The sequence below is a fragment of the Odocoileus virginianus genome, chromosome 9 (assembly GCF_023699985.2).
Source record: "Odocoileus virginianus isolate 20LAN1187 ecotype Illinois chromosome 9, Ovbor_1.2, whole genome shotgun sequence".
NCBI classification, from domain to species: Eukaryota; Metazoa; Chordata; class Mammalia; order Artiodactyla; family Cervidae; genus Odocoileus; species Odocoileus virginianus.
In genome coordinates this window covers 59,416,105-59,436,376 of record NC_069682.1, presented here as the reverse complement: position 1 = coordinate 59,436,376, position 20,272 = coordinate 59,416,105, and the positions used below count along the sequence as shown (strand labels likewise).

General features: G+C 46.6%; 1 protein-coding gene and 1 non-coding gene across 3 annotated transcripts; one reads left to right on the top strand and one right to left on the bottom strand.

Annotated features, from left to right (window-relative positions):
• Nucleotides 1-1,729: 1,729 nt before the first annotated feature.
• On the bottom strand, nt 1,730-19,263 carry DYNLRB1 (dynein light chain roadblock-type 1). 2 transcript variants are annotated; one of them, XM_020889145.2, is made up of 4 exons: nt 19,158-19,263; nt 10,593-10,668; nt 5,391-5,558; nt 1,730-2,086 (listed from the first exon to the last, which is right to left on the bottom strand). In XM_020889145.2, exons 1-4 carry the CDS (start codon nt 19,158-19,160, stop codon nt 2,043-2,045), a joined length of 291 nt encoding a protein of 96 aa, XP_020744804.1. In that variant the 5' UTR covers nt 19,161-19,263; the 3' UTR covers nt 1,730-2,042. The 2 variants fall into 2 exon arrangements, with proteins under 2 accessions (XP_020744804.1, XP_020744803.1); XM_020889144.2 differs by lacking the exon at nt 19,158-19,263 and adding an exon at nt 18,451-18,562.
• Nucleotides 8,679-8,751, top strand: TRNAG-UCC (transfer RNA glycine (anticodon UCC)). Its single transcript has one exon. It is a non-coding gene; the product is annotated as a tRNA-Gly (tRNA).
• Nucleotides 19,264-20,272: the final 1,009 nt, after the last annotated feature.

Here is a 20,272-nt window from a genome sequence, read left to right as displayed (position 1 = left end):
AGCTTCCTGGGTGTGAGGTTCCACTGCCCAGGCGATTAGGAGGTGTAGCATCTTTATGTTCATAGACCATCTGGTTTTCCACAAAGCCAGAGGGAGCCCAAACTTTCCTCAGGGCCTAGAGGGAAGTTTTATGATGGAGAATTTTAAGGCAAACAAGAGGGAATGGTTGGGGAACTAAATGCAGGGAGGAGGGCCAGGTCCCCAAACCATTTCCAAACTCTTGCCCCGGAGCCAGACCTCCTATAGTCCTGTAATAGAAACCTGACCTCTCCTCTGGGGTAACTGGTTAATCAGACCATCTTCCCCTGCTACTCTTTTTGAACTAACTCAAGATAGAAGGACAAGGGAACCTTAGATTTGAATCCAAGTCTCAATAGCCTCTGAGAACAAAGAGAAGACAATGGTGGTCACATTGCACTTCCTTTCAAGCCCTGAATCTCTGAGATTATTACTGACCAGTGTCTGTGATCACAGCCTCCCGTCCACAGCGACTGCCAGAGGATCAGGTGTGCTTGAAGATTTGGGGGAAAGTATTTAAAAGGATTATTTCTATATTAAGACAAACAGATTATGAAGTGCAAAGTTCCTATGATCTTCCACTAAAACAGATTTTGAAGACATTTTGCTGAGCCCTTATAAACTACACCTAGGCTCCCAAGGGTATACTCTCCCCTGGGAGTATACTCTGAAGGAAACTTCACTGGAAAATTTAGAAAAGCATTTTTGTTGGATGGACACACTCACACTGGAGATGGAGGTTACTGCTGGGGAAGGGAGCAGGACAAGGAGGGGAGAGCTAAGATCTGCTTTATAGTTTAAATCTTTAAACCTCTGTCCGTGTTAAGTCGTCTTAGTCGTGCTCTTTGTGACCCCATGGGCTGTAGCCCGCCAGGCTCCTCTGTAGATGAAATTCTCCAGGCAAGAATACTGGAGTGGGTTGCCATTCCCTTCTCCCAGGGGATCTTCCCCACCTTGGGATCCAACCCAAGTCTCCTGCACTGCAGGGGGAGTTTCCACCATCTGAGCCACCAGGGAAGCCCTTTTCCACTGAAACAAGAAACAAAAGACAAAAACAAACACTAACACAAAATAAATTCACGTAGTTTCTGGAGGGAAAAACCCCAGAGTGCTGCTGGATGACCAATGGCCTATGGCTTGGCTTTACTGAGTGGTAACGCGCCCCCTGAACCCGCCCCCATTGCACCCCATTCCGCGCCTTAAGGGAAGGCGGATGCTTACTCAGGGTGAACACATGGGTGAACCAGACCACTTAGGATTTCTGGGGAAGGCAGGATGGAAACAGCAGAGCTGCTGGAATCAGAGGCCTGTGCTCCGTCCATGAGCTCTCAGGCAAGCCAATCCTGAGAACCCAACTTCCTCATCGTTAAGACGCTGTACCACCCTGTGCACAGCGAGCTACAAGGGTGATATGAGCCACACCTGGCACTCAACAAATTTCACTCTCCTTTCCCTAGTGAAGTGCAGTCAGGAAAAAATCTTTCAAAACACGGATGGGGATGAGGAATGATAAAAGGGATGGGAGGGACGAGAGGCCCAGAAGCCAGGACAGCAGTTATAAACCGTGTCCAGCTCAGCAAGCGTGGCCACAGGTGCTGAAGGGGCACAGAGCCCAGGCTGCAGGCGGCGCAGGCTCAGCCTCCAGACCATGTGATCACACAGGAAGCGAGGCCTTTTCAACCCAGTGTTTAAAGACACACAGCCAGCCGGGTAAGCATTCTGGTTATTTTTAGTTAAAGAAAAACAGCCTTTTCCAAGGGCGACAAAGTCAGAAGGAAACAGGGTGTGGGCTTCTCACAAGCTCTTGCTCCAAAACCTGGACGTGATTTTCCTCCTGGAAAATCAGGGGCAGCTGGCCAGGAATGACGTTGGTGGGGTGGGAGGGGCTGCAGCCCACCCGGTCAAGAACTGGTCTGGGAGGGCTCTAACGTGCCTTCCACGTGCCCGTCAGTGGACATGATTAAACGCTATTATTCTTGAGGGGCATTAAATTAAGGAATGACGCAGGGAGCCAAGAAAGCGGCTTATTCAGTTGGATTCTGAATCACAATCAGGAAATAGTCTTTATCTGCAAGAGAGGAAACAAGAAAAAAAAGAATCACTAACTGTAAAATGGGAGAAAAACACACCACAAAGCCAGTAAATCATTCAATCACCAACTGTAAAACGCTGGTGGGGTGGAGAGGGATAAAAAGCATCAATGCTCAGGCTGACTCCCCACGGCTGGGGAAACAAGATGAACCCGCACGTTTCCTGTACGGGCTTCTGCACACACGCTATAGGGAAGCGGGCTCCTAACCCTACCCACCGGTGGTGCTCGGCAGAGCATCCTCAGTTCTAATCTTCCCAGTACCAACAGGGAGGTAGGGTTATCGAGTTTTTTGGGAAGCTCGGGTTCAGAGATTAAATGAACTGCCTACAGTACTGGTTCTCCAACTACAGACTGTTGGAATAACCTGGAGGGCTGTTTAAAACAACACAGATGGCCCCACCCAGAGGACCTGGACTCACTGGGTCTGAGGTGGAGCCTAAAAATTTGCATTTTAACAAGCTCCAGGTGATGCTGACGCTGCAGGTTCTGGGAGAACCACTTGTTTAAGGTTGCCAGGATAGTTAGTATCCAAGATGGAATTCTAACCTCAACCCTGCTAGTCTTGGGTTAATGTCAGTTCTGTCACAAGTTCAGTTGCTGATCTTCCAGAACCTTCTGGACTAGAAAATTTCAAAGGCACCAGGTCAAAGGGGGCCAAAGCACCTGAGTTCCAACTCTGGGGATCAAGCCAGTCAGGAGGAATGTCCGTTATGAAATCATAGCAAGTCCAAGTCCTCTGGGGTGAGCCTGACTGCCTCTCATTTTACAGAAGAGGAAACGGGAAGCGCAGAGTGTTTAAACTTTGCCCACTTAATAATCACACTCAAACATTTACCAAGGCTTTCCCATGCTGGCTCTGGGTTGATCCCTTCTCAAACAGCATCTCAGTGAATCCTCAAATCACTCTATGAGGCAGGGACCAGTGTTTTCTTATTTTTACTAATGAGAACACTAAGGCTCAGAGAATTAAATGACTTGGCCAAGCCAAGGCTAATATGCCAGGTGGGAGAGCTGAGTTTGACTCAGGTGCTGGGCGCCTCTGGGCTGCCTCTTGCTGAACACGTGATAAGCCTTGGCCATGTCTGCTTTGTGTCTATTCAGATTCAAGCCTGAACCTTGCTTCTTCCCTTGACGATGGACATCTCAGAAGGAGCAGCTATTATATGACCAAGTCTCATGGCTAAGCAATCTGTTTAAGTGAAAAATCACTAATAAAAATAGAAATAACAAGCTACCGGCAAAACTAATGAAAAGATACTATTAGCAATACTCATGTCTTTTCTTCCAAACAACCAGGCTCCACATTCAATAACAGCACTCCAGTGCTTTGTGGGAAATAGTGTGTTAAGGCTTGATTGCCCTGTGTTAACTCAGGTGTTCCAAGCAGACATTCTTAGAAGCCTTAAGCCAAGAAATGCTGTCCATGGAGAGTCTGGCGATTTGGAGACATCGTTTGTCCTTGTTTCACACTTCGAGCTCCCGGGGGGCACGAGGTCTGCTCCGATTTGGAGGGTTGGCAGCCTAACTTTTAGGGGAGTGGAGGTTTGTCTGTAACCATGGCGCGTGAAGTCTTGAGAGGGATTTGAGTTTAAATCTGATCTCAAGCTTTCTGTCGACCTCGTGCCAATATATTCAACCAGATGAGGACCAGGTGAGGACCATCAACCAGATGAGGACTGTCCCCTTACCAGACATTTTACAGAGATGGAAACAGGTTCATTGTTGCTCTGTAATTTGCTTAAGGTCAGACTCATAAGAGGTGAAGCTGGAAAACAGCTGGGGTGCCCGCTACAGTCTATTTTCTGACAGAATCAGAGACCTCATCATTGGTTGGTTGGCCTGAGACCCATTAGACAATGATTACGTTGATAAACAATGTATGTATGTCTTTGGAATAAATGACTCTGAAGTTATTCTGTTTTCAATTGTGACTGACTTGCTCTGTCCTCAGCCCTCTAGGGAGTGTCCCCAGGAAACTAAGGGCCCCTGTGACTGGCTCTATGGGTCTCTCCTTCCCATCCTTCCAAGCAGCTCCACTGGGCCCAGACAGGCCTGGGAACAGGAGCAGTGCTGCTCTGCTGCAAGGAGGGGCTGACCCCTCTCAAATTACCTCAGAATTCTGCAGCCAGCCAGCCGCCTGTGTCGCAAGCCCAGGGCCAGTCACTGTCCCAGCCTTGCCCCTGCCTGCCTTCGTCCAGGGCCCCAGTCACAATCCTATTACTGACTGCCTTGAAAAAAACCTCCGCTCACTAAGTCAAGTCCAGACAGCTGAGTTTGGCATCTGAGGCCCCTTCTAACTTGGACCACACACATCACCTCCCCTCCTTCCTAGACACATCCTGCTGCTCTAGACAGGCTGCACTGCAGGCACCTCCATCACCCCGTGCACACTCACCTCAGGGCTCAGCCACAAAGGGGACGGTGAGAGAGGATAACTGCAAACAGTGCTGGAGGCTGTCTACCACACCAGGCCGTGCATGTGAGTGAAGTGGGGCAGGGCAGGTGGCCCTGCTGACCCCTCCTGTGGGCCCAGTGCTTAGGGGCGCCTCTCAGGGTGAGCATCTTGTCACCCTGAGAATAGATGCTAAGACAGGTACTGCTTGTACCACACATTCCCCAAGTACTTCATGTGGAAACAAAGCAACCCGTTCCCATGCTAGAGGAAAGATTGTCTGCATGGGGACCAGAGAAACAGGACTGTATTTAAGAAGTGGGCAAATTAATATTTTTTGGGTTTTTTTTTAGAATAAAATGAGTGCATGGAGTTTTGCCTTACAATTTGGTTTAGAATCACTGAACTCTTTTTTCTTCAGGCATAGCTTTTCCAACTCCACCACCCCCAATCCCAGCCCACTTGCTTCCTCTTAACTTGTGCCCTCAGAGTCAGCTCAAATGTTCCCTCCTGCCACAAGCAGGCCTAATCACACCCTCCTCCATGTTCCCAAGTGCTCCTTGAATTCCCCCAAATCATGACTGAGCAATTCACACACACACACACACACACACACACACGTTGATGTCTACCCCCTCCATGACACCATAATTCCCTACTACAGCCCAGAACCCAGGACAGGGTCTGCCTAGAGACACTGTGAATGAGGACTCGCTGGGGATGCAAGCTGGGACAGGCCAGGCAATGAGACACTCAAATCTGTACCTTCTGCTCTTTAGGCCTTTCTCTGGAACCCATGGACACACCCATACCCAAAGACTTCCTGACAGCTACAGGGCACGCACAGTGAGGGTCTGCTCTCAAGTTGGGGTGGGGAAGACCCCTTACCTGGTGCAACCATAATTTCATTTTTCTTGGAGCGAATTCGAAGGAAGGTGAGGTCATTCTGGGGGTCAATTTCACGCACGGTGCTCCGGGCCTTCAAGATGAAGTTGTGCATGAGGTTGGCGTACTGTGTGGTAGTGGGATTGTCCATGGTGCTCTTGATGGGAATGCCTGAGGGGAGAGCAGAGACTGAGCAGAACCCTGGGAGTGCCTTTCTGCCCTGCTCCCAGCCCCACACCCAGAATTCCAGAGCCTAGACTGGCAGTTAACAGTCATCACCCACTGTTCACTGAGGACTTGACAGGCAAGTGCTGAGCACTTGAAGGATGTTAGCTCCAGTCCCCAGAACTGCTCTAAGGATGGCGTCACCGTCTTTACTTGTCAACAAGGCAACCAAAACTCTGAGCAATGAGGTGGCCTGCTGAGGTCTCACAGCAGATAAAACACAAGCAGTGGGGCCAGGATTGCAATGAAGGCCTGCTGGCTTCACTGCTGGGCTTCCTTCACAGGGCCACATACTGACTGGCTTCCAGCAACTACCTTCCAGAAGGATAGACTATTACTCATAATACTGAGAATATGAACAAAGAGAATAGTTCCTACAAATCTGTAAATACTGAGAAGTACAAGAAGGAAGGTCAGCCTGTGCCAAGACAGAACCATCACTAGTGTTTTGCTCTAGTTCCTAACAAGGAAGGCTTAGGGCTCAAGCATAAACACACTGTCTACACATGTGACTGTGCCCCCAAGTTAAAGCCTGTTTCTCTATCTGCACACACCCTTGTAAACAGCATTGCTACTGCTTTCAAAGAGCCCACAAGTGGCCTATTCCAGGGTTAATCATTCCCCTATTGCTGGGGACTCAGGCTGCATTTTTTACTTAATCACCTCGTAGTGAACAACATCCTACGCCAAGCCTTTTCTGTTTTGAGGACTGCTTCCTTGCGATGAACTATTAAATGGCCCACCCTCACTGGACGGTGCCTGTTGCCATGGAGGTGAGGAATGGGGCTTAGCTTGAGACACTTCAGGCCATGACTAGGTCATCAGGTGCCTATGAATCACTGTAACATGTCAGCTAGAGGCTCCATCGATGAGGCCCCGAGTGCTCAGGGCACAGGCTCTTGTGACAAGTGTGGCCCAAGTCACTCCCCACACATCAGTGGCTGGATTTCAGCTCTAGGACCCCGCCTTCTGGCCTATAACTGACCAGCCAAAGGATCAGCCAAAGACAGTCACCTGCAGACCTACCCATGGGTGGCAAGAAGCTCACCAAACCTTGTCTTATTATGGCATAGTGAGTGTGGGCAGAAGCGGGCATGGGAGCAAGAGAAGCAGTGAGTCAGAGGCTGCTCTGAGCCAAGTAGAGTTATGAGGATAGGTTGCAGTGATCACTTGCCTCTAAAGGAGAAGACGACCAGGTCACCAGGGCAGATGTTGTGTCCTGGGTGGCAACCAGGTACCCACCAGGGCCCCGAGAGGCCTCATTCAGTGGTGGAACCTTCCTCGAGACAGCAGTATAAGCAGCTGGGGAGATGACCAGTAGGAACTCTGAAATCGAGGACCTGGGCTTCTCCTCTGGCTCTGCCCCTTCCTGGCTACGTGGCCTAACACAAGTGATCTAACCTAAGCCTCCATTTCCTCATCTATAAAATAATGCCTGTGCTTCACCGTGCTGCTGGGAGGACTAAATGTGTCTTAATTCATCTGAGAATATTGAGCAAAAGCATGCACAGAGTAAGTGTTGATTTATTACTGACATTACCCATGTTATAAACCCCACCCCCAGGTAACCTGAGGGGCCAATCTTGAGGCCTGGCAAAGTCTGGGGTTGCGGGGGTGGGTGGGGTCAAACCTCTTGACTTTCTTTTTGTATTCCATCAGGCCACCTTCTCTCAGGTCCCTCTGCCTGGAACTTTCTTTCCCTTCCCTACTCTCCCCTGACTCCCACTGTCCCTCATGCCTCCCTCCACCCCCGGACATGGTCAGCACCCCCATTCTACAGTCCCAGCACCATGCCGCTGTCCTGCAAGGCAGTTAAGTCTGAGATCATGCCTGCACGGGAGTGATTGTGACGCCTGTCCCCAGCAGACTGGACGCTCCTGAAGGGTCAGAGGCAGATCTGATGTGCTCACCAGTGTCTTTAGGGAGACTGCATCAAATATTTATGGCTGTTGTTAAAAAATGAGTAGACACAAGTGTGCTTTTAGTAGTTCAAATATACTGTCAAGAGTGTGATCACATGTCTACCAAGTGAGAAGGTGTGTAAGGGAGAAAAGAAATGAACGTCTTGTTGGCTCACTGTAAGAATGAAAATGAAAACATGGAGCTGGCAGGGTGGGGACGGAGGGCAGGGACCAACACTGGGGATAATTTCAAACAAGCACAAGAGAGAATTCCAGATTCACAGGATGCCAGAGCTGGGAAACACCTCAAAGACAGCCAAGTGAATAGGCAGCCTACTGCAGGCCATGGCCTCCACAAACGGGGGCTGAGCGCCTGCAGTGGTGGCTAGTCACCTCAAAGCCATGATTTCGAATCTGGGGGTCAGCTCTGTCAGGTTGTATAGCCAGGTCCGCCCACCAAAACACACTAATAAAACTTAACAGGTATTTATTGAGAACCAACTTTGTGTCAGCATTACTGTGGGTACTGGGGATACAGAAATGATCACAAGAGATAAAGCTCTGCCCTCAGGGACTTACACATCTGAGACTTTTATTTCGCCCTTTGTGGGTAGCAGCAGATGGCAGGAGGTCTGGAGGGTACAAATAGGATGTTCCTTACATTCCAATCTTGGTTAAGTCTGCTTAAAGGTACATTTTTATTATGAAACATCATTTAAATCTGGCCAAGGGTGAGACATCACCAGGCAGTGGCAGGTTGTTGGTAAGTGATTGGGACAAGAGCATGTCCTGATTTCAGGGGTGGGGAGCAATCCCTCCAGGCTGAGCTGGTCAGGAGGACATCCTGCTGGAAGAGGCAGCTGAACTGAATCACGGAGGTGGAAAGCCCCAGAGGAGTATCAGAGATCCCTAATACAATCACCCTGACTGAGCACCTCTAATGCAAGCCTTCAGAGGGGCTAAGGGTCCCCCAGAGCAGTGAGTTCTGACCACCTCCATTTGTGGCTGGGTGATCTGGGGCAGGTCAACCTGACTGCTCTCGGCTTCCACTCTTTCATCTGAAAAATGGGCAAACATCCCTGCTTTGCAGAAATGTGTGAAATGTAAATGAGAATCTGAAGTGGGAGATCTATGAATGGACCACAAATTAAAAAACACATGGAATTTCCTGGTGGTCCAGTGGTTAGGACGCTATACTTCCACTGCAGAGAGCATAGGTTCGATCCCTGGTCAGGGAACTAAGATCCTGCATGCTGTGTGGCTCGGCCATCAAATAAACAAACAGGCAAATAAATAGATGGATAAATAAATAAACACAAACACAAGAATTTTTGATATTCATGTGGCATTTACTATACATCAGGCACTGTTCTAAAAACTTCCCTTAGAAAAAGATAGTATGACTGTCCACATTTTACAGATGAGGAAACAAACTGAGAGGTTAAGTGATTTGTCTAAGATCACATAGTTGATAAGAAAGTAGAGTCAGGATTCACACCCAGGCAGTCTGGTTCCACATTCCATATTCTTAGCTACTGTGCCATACTGCCACATTAGTATACAAAAAATAAGTGCTCATCAGTTTCAAAGAGGTAAGAAGTTGGGGTTATATTTTCCTAATGAAAAAGCTCAACTTTGGGAGCAGTTTTAACACAAGAATGAAGGCTTCTGGTCTGGAATACTGGTGGAAGTCTAGGGGGTCCCAGCTGGGGAGTCGGCCCCTGAGGCAATTTCTCCTCAACTGGGGTCAAAAATGTCTATTTACAGAAGAGTCTCATACCAAGTCTTCTGGGTCTTGGAGCAAGGAGCTCCTTGGAGCAAGGACCAAGAAGGCGGCTTAAGGCAGCTAAGTTCTGAAGAGGGGAAGGGAAAGCCCTGGCCACCCAGCTGATTACTGGTGGGCCTGAGATGCCTCCCAGTGTCCTCAGGCTCCCTACCCCACTGCCTCCTTTGAATGCAGTGACCACACGGTTTAATCAGAGCCTGACAAAGCTGGGGCGCACATTCTACCCAGCTATGGGCTGGCCGGGGTCTGATGACTTGGAAAACATTCTGAGGACATGCCACCTTCAATTTGTCACCCGTGGTGACTTTCATTCTGCTCTATTTAAGCAGGCACTGTTGAGAATTCTGCCACTCCAAAATAAGGCATAGAATGACAATGCATACACACAGAGGCTCTCAAGGAGCCTCAAACAAAGCCAAGCTGACTGAATGCACTGGGTTAGAAAACGGGGTAGGGGGTCCCAATTGGGTGACCCTGGACATGGCCTGGGACTCAGTCCAGTAGCCACTCTCTGGTCCTTCGTGGAACCCTGTGGGAGAGAGAGCACAAGTGCACTCGGCCAGCTTTGGGATGAAATCTTGGCTCTATAATGGCAGGCAAATCAAATTTCTAGACTCACTTTTCTCCACTGCAAAATGGAGACAATAGAGCCGCTTCAAGGTATGACAGAAATGATCTGCCAGTCCGTGGCCTGGCAGAGAACAGGTGTGTGATAATATTGGTCTCCTTCTTCATCATGTCTACTGTGGTTTGAGAACAGTTAGCATGTACCCTTTTACAGTTGTTGAAATAATGTCCCAGAAGAGGAAAGAAAACTATAGGCCCAAAGCAGTTGACAGCAGTATTACATAGCAAAAAGAGAAGCAGAAACAACATAAAGGGAGAATGGAAAATAAACAGTGTACTGCAAGTTAAAAAGTTTGCTCATGTAAACCATAGAGCAAAATCAAAACAAAACCCCAAACAAAAACTCATGAGTAAACAGATGCAAGAGAGTAACAACTATAATTATGACCAAGAGAAAAGGCACTGGACAAGGGCTGACTGAAGAAGTACGGCATGCTGAGAAGTATGACGTGTCAGGGCAGTAGGGTAGGGAGGATTTTTCCTTTTTTTAATTTAGAATTCTAGTAATAGTGCTAGGAAACTGGAGGTGATTTAAAAAAAAAAAACAAAAGGATGAGAACTAGATCAGGTACATGAGAGGTTTAGTAAAAAGCAAGTGTTATGCTGTGTTGGGCTCTTTTCTAAAGGCCGGCCTGCACTCAGCTCATGGCTGGAAGGAGGGTGTACCTTCTGTGTTTACCACGATGATTCCCTGCACGCCCTTCTGGCTCTGGAGTCGCTTCAGGGTCTCCTCCACCTCTGCCTGCCAGAGAGAATACAACCAAGGTTAGAGCGGTCAGGAAGCCTGGATCAGCTCCCTCGTACCCCCGGCAGATGACTCACACTTCCCAACAACAAACACCCAGGCACGTGGCACCACCTCCTTCAAGCTCCCTGGGACTACCTAGAACAGCCCTGAGGCCAGCACCAGCATCTAAACCATCACATTCCCAGTGTGGGGTGGGGCTGCCCCTTCTGCCCCCCAGGGGCTCTCTGCCCCTCACTTAGTAGGCAGCAGAACTCAAATACCATTCCCAGGAGTACAGGCACATCCATGACTCAGCTAGGGGACAAACCAGAGGAAACTAATGATTTTAAAAATTCCAAATGGAGGTGTCTAACAGGAAGGAGATACACTGTCATTTGTGGCCCAAAGAGCACATTCCAAAGGAAGCAAAATGATCCCATGAGGATGGACTCAGTGACTAATAAGCTGGCACCTGGGACAGTGTGACACAGCACACAGCCAGAGGAAAGGCAGAGGAAGGGGCTCATGAATCCTGCATCGTCAGGAGCTGGTCTGGGTGGGCTACTCTGGCACATGTGATTTGTAAACAGAGTGGACAATCAGACTGTGAGTCCTCACCTCGCCAGGCAAGGCCTTCTCTGTTATCACTCCCGTCTCTTCTACCCTTCCCTCCACTCTCCACCTGCATGCCTGTATCTCCCTGCCTCCACAGCTTTTTACCAAACAAGGCCTCTTCTTCGCTGAAATACAACAAATTCTTCAGGATCATCTTAGATATCACATCCTCCATGAAGCCTTTATGGATTCCAACTCAGTGGCCTTTGGCCATTTCCAATGGACTCCCTGAACTCTTGACTGTATCTCTCTGGGAATTAATAAGTGCTGTTTGACTTAGAGTCTCTCTAATGGTCTGCAGAGCAGGGACACAATGAACAGTTGTTAAATTGAACTAGGCCTAACTCCCCCTGCAGATGGAAACTGGTATTCAAGTGCGTTTGTTTTCAGGAGGTCCCTCCTAGCCCCATCCAGAATCTAGTCAGGAGCTCCTCACAGGCTGCGGGTCGGACTCTTGGACACAGAGGCTCTGTTCACCAAAAGAGAGTGGTACTCCGCCCTCACAGGCTGATGAGCTGGCCCAGAGGAGGAGCTTCTCAACAGAGGATGAAGACAGCACAAAGAAAGATTGTTTTTCTAGTAGGCCCAAGCCTCACAATCCAGTCACTGCCACCCACTCTCCACTGATGTGTGAATACTCTCAAATGCTGGAGGGAAGGGCAAACAAGTTCCTCCTACAAAATGGCAAACAGCCTGACGCCTCTGTAATCTGGAGTCTTGGTAAAAGGACATGGCTAGCTATGTGGACTGAAAGTACAATGCAGTAGGTTATGCGTGGATGAGATCTTAATTCATTCATCAGATTTTCACTGAGCTCTGACCACACACTATTCTGGAGAGGAGCAATCAAGTATTATATGATAGTGGTCAATACTACATAGCACTCAACCAGACCTGGTAACCCTCTTGGAAATTCATCCTAAGGAAACGATCCAAGAGAATTAAAAGGAGAGTACGGCAAGATGTTTGCTGCAGTGACATCTTCAATAACAAAAAGCAGGAAGAGCCAAAACTGCCCAATATTTAGGGAAAATGTCAAAGGGATTATGAATGTCCATTCATAGGAATATAACACATTAACAATGGTGACCAGAATATTTATAACACCTTAAAAAGAAAGTGCTTGGGAAATGGCATCCACATGAAAACAAGAAGAGGGCTAGAAGGATCATGAACGAAATAAAAAGCCACACCGAGAGTAGGGAACTATAGATAAGGTTTTCTTTTGTTTTTTTTAAACAGCCTCTTTTACTCTATTATTTTTATTTAAAAACATTTTTAAACCCATCTCTCTGTGTATCCAAGAGATTAGAGATCTCTGACTTGGGACTATGGAGCTCTGGCAGTCTCAGCATTGTAAGAATAAAAATACCCTGGTGGCTCAGATGGTAAAGAGTCTGTCTACAATGCAGGAGACCCGGTTCGATCCCTGGGTTGGGACGATCCCCTGGAGAAGGAAATGGCAATCCACTCCAGCACTATTGCCTGGAAAATCCCATGGACAGAGGAGCCTGGTAGGCTACAGTCCATGAGGCCGCAAAGAGTCGGACATGACTGAGCGTAGAAAGACAAAAGAATAAGTAGGACGTAGTTTAGGACATTTCAATCAACATGCAATCAAACTAGGGATGGGGAAAGCTAAAGATGCCAGAATCAAAGTCCAAAATACCCTGAGAGGTTGGAAAGTGAGGCTTAAATGAAAAAGATGAAATTTTGTAAGATGGTTATTCATTCAATAACTGTATGGGAATCTTCTATGTGTCAGGTGTTGTTTTAGGCCTAGGGATGCTGTACTGGACAAAATACAATGAAAACCCTGCTCTCATTGAAGCTGACTCTGGGGGTGGGGTGGGCAGAGGGAATCAGACTTTAAGCAAAAGCATAAATAAAATACAAAAGTCAGATTCAGTAGGGATGGGGGATCTGGAAAGCAAGGGGCTGATGGCAATTTTAAACAAGGTGGTCAGAGAAGGCCTCGCTAAGGTGATAGTTGAATAGAGATCTGAAAGGAAACAAAGGAGCTAACCAGGTGGATTTCTAGGGAGAGTCTTCCAGAAAAAATGCAAAGGGGCCAGTGTGGCTGAGGACAGTGAGTGGCAGGCAGCCAGATGAGAGGGAGGCAGGATCAGACTAGATTTCAGAGGTATCATAGACCAGAGTGATGACTTTGGTTTTTAAAGGCAGCGGGGTGTGAGGAGCCACTAGCAGGTTTCGAGGTGAGCAATGACAAGATCTTTTTCGTAAGGATGCCCTGGCTGCTGTTTGGAGAATGGACTGCAGGGGGCAAGCACAGCCTGCCTGAGCCCGGCCTAGCCTGGTGAGTGCTGCTCCTTCTGAAAGCGGGCTACCCTCCTCTCCTTCACTCACCACCAAGTGTAACTAACTCCCAAGTCTCTGGACTCTGCTCATGAGCCTCTGTGGGAGGCCTGCTCTGGATACCTGCCCATCTTCTAGGTACCCAAGGCACCCTGACTCCATGGCACTTATCAGCAATGAGTATAACTGTCTGTTCTGCTTATCTCCTCCTCCAGACCCAAGGTAACCTGGGAGCAGGAACCCAGACTTTGTAATCCCAGTACCTGGTACAGTATAGGCTCAATAGATACTTAAGGAACAAATAAAAACCATTTCCGCAACTGTGTCTTATAAAAATCAACCTTTTAAAGTACAGTACCCTGAGCTTACAGTACCCAACACGATGAGTGGGGGTGTAGATGATCCTTAATTTAATGAGAACTAACCACTGAGATCTAGCTGCTTAAAAGGTAAACATGCTTACCAAGAAAGGCAGGACACACAAGTATACCCGACCTACTCAGTATCTGCTATAGGTCAGATATTAGGATGAATGTCTTCAGACACGTCTCATCTGAACCTTCCATGGTTAGCATGAGCTCCATCTTACAAGGAGGAAACCAAGGTTCAGAAAGGAGAAGTGTTTTGCCCAAGGACACACAGTAGGTCAAGAGAAGTGTCGAATACACCACTGACCACAAATGAAGATGTCCCCATCCTCACGAGTTCAGATTTTGGTATAAGAGACTTTCAAAAACAAGTGGCAATATTCTTTCAGGGTACAGGGTACAGGTGGGCGGGGTGGGCAGGGGGATGCTTCTTGGATGAGTGTGGTCAGGAACACCCGAGGATGTAATCCTTAAGACAAGAACTAAATGACGAGAAAGAAAACTACTCCAGGAAGCAGCATGAAAGCTAACACAGTGAAATGGGAAGGAGCTTGGCATGTTCGAGGAATAGAGAGAACCAGTAATGGAAGGTTTCTGATTCTCTGCTAATCTGACAGGCAAAACCCAAATAAGAGAAAGTCAACCTTTCTTTAATTTTTAAGAATTATCAGCGAGGGGACCTCCCTGATGGTCCAGTGGTTAAGAATCTGCCTTGCAAGGCAGGGGATGTGGGTTCGATCCTCAGTCAGGAAACTAAGATCCCACATGCCATGGAACCATGACTATTGCGCCCCCTGGCCTCAATTAGAGAATCTGTGCCCTGCAACGAAGTTCCCACATGCCAAACTAAGACCCAACACAGCCAAATAAATAAATATATGTTAAAAAAAAAAAATAATTATCAGTGAGGCTGTCAGAAGAAAAACAAAACTTATCAGTGAAGTTAAGCTGGAATTGACTGTTTGCATCTCTCCTTTTTCGAGTCTTTTGCTTTTTCTACTAATTTTATTGATTTTCAAAAACTCTCTACGTTAGAAATTTTAGACTTCTGCCCATCATATAAATTACACTTCTCCCACTTTTCTAATTTAAGTTTACAGTGTTTTTCAATAATCAGAGGTTCTGAATTTTTATGTAATCAAATTTAATAAGAACTTTTTCCTGGAAGACTAGAGAATAGCTTCTCCAACCTGACCACAGCCAGTAGGGTGGTGTTATGGGGGAGTAGAGGTCATGAGGTCTACAGGAGGCAGTAGGCACCTGCCTTTAGGAGAAACTGCTTAAAACAAATGTCAGGTTCAGCCCTGAAGGAGCAAAGAAAGAAAACAAATGATGCCATAAAGACAGGAGCAGCCACAGCAACATCAGCAGATGCACGAGGAGTCCTAACCAGCCATCCAAATCATTCCACCTCTGTCTCTAAAGTCTGTTATCCCTGCAGTGCTAGCTGACTGGTACCAGATATATCTAAGTAGATATGTAACGCCTCGGGTTTGGCTCACATCTCAAAATTCCTGCCCTGCTCCTAGAAAGAGCCCGGCTGGGATCCTCAGCACCCCGAGTCTTTATTTCTATTAACATGGGTGTCTGCACCAGAGAAGGGACCAGGCTCCTGGGTTCTCTAATTCCTAGGTGCATGCTGCTGACAGACCAAAAAACACTCCAAAAATAAAAAAACAAGTAGCAGTAAAACTCCAGGATTATTCACTGGTTTGGCACAGGAGGGATAACCACTGAGGGAAATGATTCACAAAGAAACTGTGACCAACGTGACGACCAAGCATAAAAAAGTTTTAATTTCTATTAAACAAAAACGAATTACAAGGAGGGGACAACATCTGCATCAAATATAACAGAACAAAGAGTAATTTCAAAACATCACATAGGATGATTAAGAAAAACAGCAAGTCTCTAAAAATTAAGTGGGCAAAAAGGATAAGAGGAGAAAATATACCTCAAGGAAACCACAAACACAAGAAAAACGTTCAATGTTCCCTGTAAATAAAGACATGAAAATTACAGCAATGCCGAGGTTATGTTTTTGAACGCTGGCAGTTATTACGGCAAAACTGGTACAAAGGCAATAGACCTTCTGGGAAAGCTACAGGACTACATTATTATGAGAATCACATGTGCTGATCCCCTTGCTTCAAATTCTTTGAGAATTTCTCCTAAGGAAATAATCTAATAAATGTGAAAAAAAAAAAGAAAAACAAACTACACATTCAGAGACATTCATCACAGCGTTATCTCTATTGCTGAAGAACTAGATGTAACCCAAATGTATACTGGGGGAATGGTTTGGCAAATTATGATAAAAATATTTCATTGATTATTATGTAGTCACTAAAAATGATTCATTACAAAGAGAGATAGCAACAAAATTATATGTCTTTGGGTATTAAAACAAACAAACAAAAAACTAGCAGGTACATCTTGAATGTGAATACATGAACAAAGAGGAAGGAGAATGTACAAAGATGAAAATATTTGTGTGATGGAGCAACACTGGATGCTAATTATAGCTGATTTTTATTACATCACCAGCGTAAAGGGCAATTTGTCATTTTCTACCAAAATGTTCATGGGGTCGCAAAGAGTCGGACACGACTGAGCGACTAACACACACAAACAACCCCCGAAAGATGTTAAAATGTGCACGCTAGAAGTATCACTACTACATAACGCTACATAAACACGAGCATGAGTGGGGGAAAAAAAAACCAACAGTACTGCAGCATTGTCTGGAGTGAAAAACTGTAAACCACCTAAGTGGATATAATGCAATGGAATAGGAAAATAGTCCTATAAAGAATAAAACAGATTTGTATGTATCAACATGAAAAAATATCTGGTATTTTTTAGTGAACAAAGTTAAAGAATGAGATTATACATATAACCTAAAGTAAGCTTGTGTGTGTGCTTGCTCAGTCATGTCCGATTCTTTGTGACCCCATGGACTGTAAGCCTGCCAGGCTCCTCTGTCCATGGAATTGCCACTTGCTACTCCAGGGGATCCTCCCAACGCAGGAATCGAATCCTTGTCTCTTACACTGGCAGGCGGATTCTTTACCACTGTGTCACCTTAATATGTATAAATACATCAGTTCCAATTTCATGAAATAAACATGTTATATACAAATGTGCTTTATGCACTAAACAAATCTGTAAGAAGATGTATCCAACTGTCAACCGTGATCAGCAGAGGGGAGTGAGATGGGGACTACACACACTTTCCTAAGTTACGTATTTCAGTAATGCTTAAATTTGTTAAAACATGCATCTAAAGTATTTTTTGCTTTTATGAATATAAATACACAATAGCATGGTACAGGTTGCAGGAAGCTCTGATTCGTGTAAGAAAAAGGGGTCTCATATATATGTGTGTGTGTGTGTGTGTGTGTGTGTGTGTGTGTGTGTATAAAGCTATGACAAACCTAGACAAAGCTATGATATAGCTAGAAAACCTAGACATTGCTAGAAAAGCTGACAAACCTAGACAGCATATTAAAAAGCAGAGACATTACTTTGCCAACAAAGGTCCATCTACTCAAAGCTATGGTTTTTCCAGTAGTCATGTATGGATGTGAGAGTTGGACTATAAAGAAAGCTGAGAGCCGAAAAATTGATGCTTTTGAACTGTGGTGCTGGAGGAGACTCTTGGGAGTCCCTTGGACTGCAAGGAGATCAAACCAGTCAATCCTGAAGGAAATCAGTCCTGAATATTCATTGGGAGGACTGATACTGAAGCTGAAACTCCAATACTTTGGCCACCTAAAGCAAAGAACTGACTCATTGGAAAAGACCCTGATGCTGGGAAAGATTGAAGGCAGGAGAACGGGACAACAGAGGATGAGATGGTTGGATAGCATCACCGACTCAATGGACATGAGTTTGAGCAAGCTCCAGGAGTTGGTGATGGACAGGGAAGCCTGGTGTGCTACAGTCCATGGAGTCACAAAGAGTCAGACATGACTGAGCAACTGAACTGATATATACATATAGATATAATAAAAGAAACTAACAATGTTTGTTTCTGAAGGAGACTGAGGTTGGGGGTCACAGTTGGGTGGGAGATCTATTTTTCACTTAGATCTTTTCAGATTTTCTTTTTAACTGTGTATAAGATTTACCTGTTAAAAGTTAATTTTTCTTTTACAGTTTAAAAAGTGATGTGAAAGATGAAGTTACTTCCTCTATACTATAAACTAGCTAACTATATAAAGTACACTGTTAAACTATGTAGAGGAAGAACTGAAGAGAAAAAGACTAATAGGAGTAATATACCTAATCATAAGTCGTTACCTAACTCCAGATCATGGCATTGTTTTTTCTTCCTTTTCCATTTTTCTTATAGTCTTTAAATATACTATATAAGATTTTTAAAAACCATTCACAGGCTTTAAACGTGGGAACGGTTTTAAACCTGATTTAACCTTGAAAAGGTCTTCTCAAGTTATTTTAAAGTTGGGAGGATTAAAAACACAAGAAAACAAACCTGTAAAGTCGTAAAGAACCCACAGTTCCAGCCAGCAGGGCAGGAACCCCAAGGGTGGATCCCGCTCGTTTCTGACTCATGCATCATGTCCCAGCGGCTCGAAAGAACGACGGGGACACAAAGACAGCAATCAAGCTTCTAGGGTGCAAATCCACCTCCGCCATTTCCTGGGGGCAAGACACTTAGCTTCACTGGGTTTTAGATTCCAAGTATGTAAAACGGGGATAATAGGTGTACCTACTTATCTACGTAGGTACACCTACATAGTTATGGGGTGTACCTACTTGTAGATATGTAGGCATGGGGAGGCGTTTAGCAGAGCCAGATACGAATTAAGGTTCCTGTAAATGTAATCATTATAGTTACAGTCGCGCAACAAGGTCCAGGATGCTAGGATGCTAGGATGCAAGGGTTTGTGGGCAGGCCTCCCCACCTCCGTCCACCCCTAGCCGAGGCCTAAACAACTGCTTCCGGTCAAGGGACTGCAGGATCCGGTGGCCCCGCCTCAGTCCCTTCGGAGTCTGGAGGCCCGCGCCGCCCCAGTTCCGCCCTCCAGACAGCTCGGGTCCGACCCCGCCCAGCCCCGCGGATGCCCAGCCAGGCGCTCAGAGCCGTCCCCGGAGGATAGAAGGCCAGGCTCATGGTGGTGGAAAGTCGTGCTCGGCCACCTCCCGGCCGCCTGCCACAAGCTCCCAGCGGACACTCACCATCTCGGACCGATCCGGTAGCTCCGAGTCGCCGGCCCTCAGCCCGGTCTCGCAGCCTTTCTGCGCCTGCGCACAACTCCCTGTCAAGGCGGACAGCCTCGGTAGCCTATCAGAATCCAGCGTAGGACGGCGAGGCGGGCGGGTAGGCGGGTCTTAGTCAGCTCCCTCAGGGCTCGAGGGGAATTTGCCTTGTGCAATCATAAAGTGAACGGCGAGAGAGCAAAGGAGCACTTCAGCTATGGAAAATTCCTAACTCCCACTGTGCCGAAAAGATGCTGGTTCGCGTTGTTGGAAGAGGCTTTCAACCCTCAACCGAAGTCTTGAGCTAGCTCTGGGTGGAGGGTGATGAGCGATTCTGAAGGCGAGGACTGGGGGTGCTGAGGCCTTTGCTCTCAGGTTGAGGCAAAAACAAGGCGCGAAGCCCAAATGCTCTAAAAACGCGAGAAAACCTGGAGTTCGGGCTGGAGTCAAGCGTCCTTGGGGGTCTCCAGAGCGACTCGGGAATATTCCATGCAGGCTCTGAGAAGTGGTCAAGGCTAGTCTGGCAGTCTGCACACTTTGAATCCTGTGTTCCCTTGGAGAAGCCACTTCACATTTCTGTGCTCCCTCACCTTCTAGACCTGTGTTGTTCCGTCTTCCACAAAACTGTGTTTTCTAGCAGGAAATGATTTACTAAATAGTGAACCTCGTGCCAACAGCCTGGGCTGACACCCTCCCTTACTCCAGTAGACTCAATTTAGTTTCTTCTAGTCACTGGAGTTTGCTGGATTTCAACACAGATGATCTAGTTCCCAAATTTCTTTCCACCGTAGCCTCAGTTGGGGAGGACTTGGTTCTCTTTCCATGGGCGTCCGCAGGTTAACAGGGCTGAATAGTGACTTTACAATGAGTAAACCAGAGGGTCAGGTTAACATAGCTGGAAACAGGACATATTCATACATGCCCTTTGATACCATGCACCAAGGGCACTCCACCTCCGGTTTTGTTTTTTTCCACAAAAATCCATGGCCTTAACTATGAGAAAACATTAAACTTGAGGGGCATTCTACAATGTGTCCGGGAAACACTCTTCAAAAAATATCAAAGTCATGAAACACTAAGAAGGAATGAGGAAC

What these genes read in the sequence shown, in the direction of transcription:
- DYNLRB1 (XM_020889144.2), bottom strand. Translation starts at nt 18,537, where the DNA reads ATGATGCATGAGTCAGAAACGAGCGGGATCCACCCTTGGGGTTCCTGC. An exon ending in GGTTCTTTACGACTTTACAG is followed by an intron (nt 10,669 to 18,450) that starts GTTTGTTTTCTT and finishes TCTCTCTGGCAG; the next exon opens with GCAGAGGTGGAGGAGACCCT. An exon ending in TGAAATTATGGTTGCACCAG is followed by an intron (nt 2,087 to 5,390) that starts GTAAGGGGTCTT and finishes CCTCTCTTGCAG; the next exon opens with ATAAAGACTATTTCCTGATT.